The sequence below is a fragment of the Notothenia rossii genome, assembly GCF_949606895.1.
Source record: "Notothenia rossii genome assembly, chromosome: 11".
Lineage (NCBI taxonomy): Eukaryota > Metazoa > Chordata > Actinopteri > Perciformes > Nototheniidae > Notothenia > Notothenia rossii.
In genome coordinates, this window is record NC_136910.1 from 41,951,076 (window position 1) to 41,957,075 (window position 6,000).

A 6,000-nucleotide genomic window follows, 5' to 3' on the forward strand; every position below is an offset into this window, starting at 1 on the left:
TTTCTCACAGAATCCAAAAACGGAGAAAACTTTCGATGACTTGAAGTCAATTGGATGATTAATCCTTATTGTTAAACACTTCTTTATATGCAGTGCTTAAAATGTCGTAGTATGTGAAAATTCATGCTTCTGAGATTGTAATGAGACGTGTGAAAGATTGTAAGCAGATGTGGTGAAATATTTTTGCTCCTCATTTATCTCAATCCATCACAATAACTCCTTTTTCTAATGCCTTGTTACTGTGCCAGTACAAGGTAACACGGGGTGAGTTAATGGGTATTTAAGAGGTGAAGTATTCCTTTAAAAACAAAAGTGTGCCTTCAACAAAATGTGATCCCTTTAACCCTTGGTGCTCAGGCTCTTCAGTGATGATCTAAATAATCAATCAAGAAACTATTAATGATGTCACTGGTGTCGCCATTGTCATACTACTTAAAAGAGGCCCTATTATGCTTCTCTGGTTTTTCCCTTTCCTGGTGTGTGTTATACTGTAGATTTGTGTTCATGTAAATGGTCTGCAAAGGCTACAAATCCAAATGTCCCTTTCCAGAGGCAGTTTCTCTCTCACACGTTGACAATGAGCATAATATATCCTCTTTAAATGACGTGGACTGACACAATACACCATGATTCCTCGTACGTGTAAACCTACCTGGTAATAAACCTGTTTCTGATTCTGATTATAAAGAACTGCTGATATACTGCTGAGATCTGCTATAAAGCTCTGTGGGATTAAACAGTATATTGCAGCAGCAGTCTATAAAGGCAACTGTGTTAAAAAGAAAAGTATTTAAAAAAAAATTTAGAGAACAAATTTCATAATTATCAGAGAATGTTTTATTTCCTCACTGAACTTTGTAGGATTTTTTTATTGAGCCATGTAATCCTTTTTAAGTAACTTCTGACTTACTGTGACCTTAAAAATGTGAAACTGTGAAACAACATTATTTCCAGGGCATATTGTGGCCTTTTTTTAAAGCGAAGAAAAGGCTGTAGAATTTCATTAAACAAAATATATGTTGTGTCAAGTTGACAGTTAACATTATCTAAAGAAAAACACTTTATTTTCAAACCAACAACATGTTATTTTCTGTGATTTAATATCTGAAAATGTTATGTATAATAGTAACACACATTTTTACAATTATCATCTGTGAATATTTGTGATTTCACAATAAAGCAAAATCTGAACAAAGACGAGTGATTGTCACCAGATGTGCTTTTCAACCAAAGACTTTATTCTGAGTATGATCAGCAATAATCTGCGTCATGTTTTCCTGTTTCCTTTGTTTCAGAGCAGCACTTTAGCTTTGAGACAAAGGAAGCAGTAATGAGATACATTTCAGGAGAGAGACCTATGAATTAGTAATGACTTCTTAAATGGATTCTGCTCCGTTTTCCTTTGAGGCACAAATGTGAGTTATGAGAACATGCACCTTTGAGTCTGTGTGAAGCCCCACTTTCTTTGTTGTATGGCAAATGAGTTAATGTAGATACATTGTGACTTCATCGCTTCTTGAAATGACCCTCTTTGTATAAAAAACGTTAATTTAAACAACACTATGCCAAAATGATCCTTCACTTAAAGCCTGAGCAGTTATATAATCCGGTGTTGACTCTGGCTTGTTTTTACACTTTTAGTCAGTCACACAGTCCCTTGATGTAGCAGATTTTTCTCAGGAGGTATTTTATGCTTTTAGATGCCATGAAAGTGTCATGCAAGGCAGTGGTTTAAATTAAGAACACATAGACATTGACACACCAACCTGTTAGTGCCTCAAGGGGAAAGTAAATTGTTTGAGTTGCATATCTCAAAAGTTCATTATGACTATGTGGGAGTCAGATTATGCTTAATTGGGCCTTCAAGGAAAATGGTTGTGTGACTTGATCATTTCTGCATTTATCATCTTCTAAATAATAATGAAACCTCAGCAGGTGGTGCAAGTCACACATTTTAAAAAGTACTTGCAGTTTTCAGGGCCAATACGCATAGCATTTAAAGAAGCCCTATTACACTTTTTGGGTTTGGCTCCCTTTCCTCCCAATCAGCGATCAGGGGCGTTCACTCCCCAGCGAACCCTATCACTTTGACAAGAGGGTTTTCCGCCGCAGGTTTGTATACATGTAGGCCTACGTAATCTGCGCGATTTGCGCGTCCACATCTCCACGTGCAGTGCTGCATAAACATGGCTGAGTCATTTCATCTGTAAACTTCCTCAACGGGGCCGCTCGCTCTCTTTTCTTGATTGCCCTCTCACGGGTGAACAGTTCAATGTCCCGCTTCGTTGTAGGAATTCTGCCATGTCTCTACCACTTTAGTTTGACCATCTCTGTTACTAAGTTATGGAAAACTAAATCAATAAGTAATTAGATACCTTACCGTTACTGCGCTCATAAAGAATGATAAGAATAAGAATAATGCGTCTTGAACTGGTTTCATTAATTAGTGTCTTTACGTTTCACAGACTGTTAGCTTGTTGTGGTAGACTGGTAGCCTATTTTATTAAAGAGCATATCAAAAGAAAGACTTGTGTTATGTCTTCCTTAATGCAATAGTAATTGGGGGTGCAAGTGGAGTCTCGCAGAGGCAAAACTGTGGCGCGCTTACACTGTAGGTGCGCCGCAGTCTGCGTGATCTGCCTGTAGGGAGGGGCGGGCCGGCCCTGCGAGTAAAGTAATGAGTAAAGTAACGAGTAAAGTAATGAGTAAAGTAACGAGTTACTTTATGTAGACAGTAACGAAGTAGTGTAATATATTACTTTTTTTTTAAAAAGTAATATGTAATATGTAATATATTACTTTTTTTTAGTAATGACCCCCTCTGCGCACAACCGGGTCTAATCGCCAAACACCATTACATTCATCTGTGTATTTTTGGCAATAAATACTATCGTTATATCAAAACAACTCAGATCGAAATATAGGTGGTTGTGCATGTAAACGGTCTGCAAAGGCTAATATCCATGTGTGGAGTTTCTCTCCAACACAATCCTCCCCTGCCTGAAACCCCTCAATTGGTCTCCTTTGTTTACCTCCGTAACATAGTGACATCACAATGTAGCACTTATACTGTCTACTGCTCCAACACATTGTATGAGATAGGCTAAGGGGCGGGATATCTCTAAGGCGGATGACAAAATTGTTATCTTGGTTCTGTTCCACTTTAGTTTAGACTCAAATATCCCAGCTACTGTGTGAAAGCCCCTTTAGTCTTGTTAATGACCTTAGGTACTATATATATGGGAGGATCACCTGACTAAATATTAAAGCCTGACACCAGAAATACTTTTACAAGCAATTTGTTTTTATTCATCACAGTATGTTAATTTCAAGTGTTTAATTTGAAGGAAAATAAAATAATCGACAATATCTCCTCAATCAATTTGATAAAAACAATAAAAATCTATTGTGATCTACTAACATTGAGATTGTAAGTTAAATAAATATGTGTTGTGAATGTTAAACCTTTGTGTTATCACAGTTTCTATCACAGGTAGATCAGACATTTCAAGCAAAACTTTGATAAAGGCAGTATCATTTTACATTCTTTTTACATTTGAATAATTATGTAACACATTTACACTGGCGCTGAGAGAAGAAGAGCCCTGAATCCCAGCGCTGACAGTGAGCAGCAACAGCTGTAATATTGTTATGGGGTCATTACAGGCCATTGCACTCTGGGCTATGGGACATTACTGTAAGTCATTAGAACTGTTTGTCCCTGAGGTTTTATAGTCTTTTATTTTTAAAATGGGTTATGCCTGTCCTCCATTTGTCTGCTGTCACCTATGAAACATCCTGGTGAAATATGTTAACGTTTTAAAAGATTAAAAGATAATTATTTGAGGTTTTTCCTTTTGTTTTGGTTTATTCTGTTTGCTTGAGTTGAATTTTTAGCAATAACCATTGACGTCACAAATCATATCTTTAAAGGAAAACAAAATGAACAGCTGAACACTGCTAATGATTAAGTGCTTCATAAACAGGTAGGGGTTGGAAGCATGTGTGAATGAGGCTGTTAAAAAAAACGTGCTGATGGTTGAACTTCTAATGGCTTGTGCATGTCTTAATCACTTGAAATGATGCCCCATATAAATGCGTCGGACATTAGACTAAATATTCAGAATTCTTTTCAGACTGAGGCGCTTTGTTTCAAGGTCATAGAGAGCAAAAGTCACTGTGCTGTTATCTGAGTTGTGTCGTGAAGCATGTTCTATGTTAATGAAAGAACAATTGGTGTCGACGTTGTTTCCTTGTTCTTTATTAAGTCTCTAATCTCTCAGCTCGTAGCACTGGTGTCAAAGTTCATGCTGCTACAGGCTCTGTGCATAATCAGTGGTGAGTTTATGACCTCAGTACCCGGCGGCGTATGCCCACTTGCGAGAATCTGACTGAGCGTGGAGTCCGTCTTCATAGCGAACCACCGCCTGCACCACAGCTATTGTTGATTTCAGGTACTTTATCTCGTGGTTCTTCAATGCCAAACCTTCCAGGACGTTCTGCAAACAGGAGCAAATATGAAAGAAAACTGAATAAATGTGGCACGATGTTCAAGTTAGATCTTTTTAGCGCACAGCAGGGATAAAAAATGCCAAGTTTGTTCAGAGTGTTGGTTTTAAAACGTTTTGATAAATTGGGAATGATGCCTATTTTAAGAAATCATGTTGAGTAACGTCTGCGAAAATAAATCTTCAATTAAGCCAGTAATCACAGAAAACTCTGAAGTATGATGTGCTGCCCGACACACAATAGATAATATTTCAAAATCATGCGTAATTAAGTGGTAGCAACAGAAGCTACATATTTTACATCCCAGTAAAACATTAAATAAAGGGTTAGTTTTCTAGTTAATATCTTTCCATTAATTACCCTTAATGGTACATTTAAAATACATTATATTGAGATGAGCAAGTTTTACAGCAACCATATACGGTATATAGGAGGATTTGCATATTTTTAGACAGACCACAAATAGCCCGTTACCACCACAAATTGCTGAAATATTTTTTCTCCACCCCTGAAGGTAGAAATAATGAAGAAATTATTGGGTAAGAAGTTAGAAGGGCTTTATGTTAGCTGGGCTTTTGTGTGAGGGATTGTCTACCCACACATTCACATACGTCAGTGTTGTTTTTGTGACACTCACTTTGTCAAAGTCTGGTTCTGCTTCAGTGGCGTTGGGATCCAGCTGGTTGTGGAGCCTCGGCCCCGACACAGCTTTTTTCAGATCATAGTCAAAGAACAGTGCATTTAGAATCACCTTCAAAACAACAAAGATTTTAGACAATTATAACCCAACAGAGTAATTAAATAGTTGAATAAATGCAACTCATTGATTTAACTTCTTGCAATTTTACCTGAGCGATAGAAGTTGTGATTTTCGTTCCTCCTGAGCCTCCAACCACCATCTTAACTTTGTTGTTTTTGTCAAAGAGGATAGCCGGACACATGGAAGACATTGGCCTTTTTCCTTTAAACAGAAATTACATTATATATAAGTTTAAGTATTGTATTGGTTTATGTTAAACATTATTAAAATAATGTGTATGTAACTACATAAAATATCTATTTAAAAACAAGTTATATGTTGGATATTAATCATTTTTTTGAATCTATTCCACATTGTATTCCAGATGAATAAACTTGAAACCCATAAAAATATACTTGGATTGAATATAGTAAAATAATAAAAGATAAGACCTTCCAGAGAGGGGTGGAGACATTTGATCCGCTTTTTTTTTGTATTAACCCAATGACAAACATTATTTAAAAACATAATGACAATGTCGAAGGACAGATCGATTTCTGTGTACGCTACTGTCCAACAGCCAGTCTATGTATATTACAACTCTACTGGTTTCAGAGCACTTATGTGCATTTCCGTGTGAGTGTGTGTGTTTTATTCTGACCTGGTCTGATGAAGTTGTTGGGTGAAGGAGGCACTCCGAAGCCGTTTGTGATGAGCGGAGAGCTGAAGTCGTCCATCTCATTGTTGAGAAG

The 6,000-nt window shown here is 37.0% G+C and overlaps 2 protein-coding genes across 3 annotated transcripts in view; one reads left to right on the forward strand and one right to left on the reverse strand.

The window, feature by feature from the left end:
* lrrc75bb (leucine rich repeat containing 75Bb) overlaps positions 1–6,000 on the forward strand; it is a 54,618-nt gene that overhangs the window by 22,046 nt on the left and 26,572 nt on the right. The gene's annotated exons all lie outside the window — the stretch shown is intronic.
* Positions 3,284–5,994, reverse strand: LOC307025551 (glutathione hydrolase 1 proenzyme-like). The gene is made up of 4 exons (XM_079660276.1): positions 5,910–5,994; positions 5,358–5,470; positions 5,147–5,260; positions 3,284–4,499 (listed from the first exon to the last, which is right to left on the reverse strand). The coding sequence occupies exons 1-4, from the start codon at positions 5,983–5,985 to the stop codon at positions 4,353–4,355; spliced, it is 450 nt and encodes a 149-aa protein (XP_079516402.1). The 5' UTR covers positions 5,986–5,994; the 3' UTR covers positions 3,284–4,352.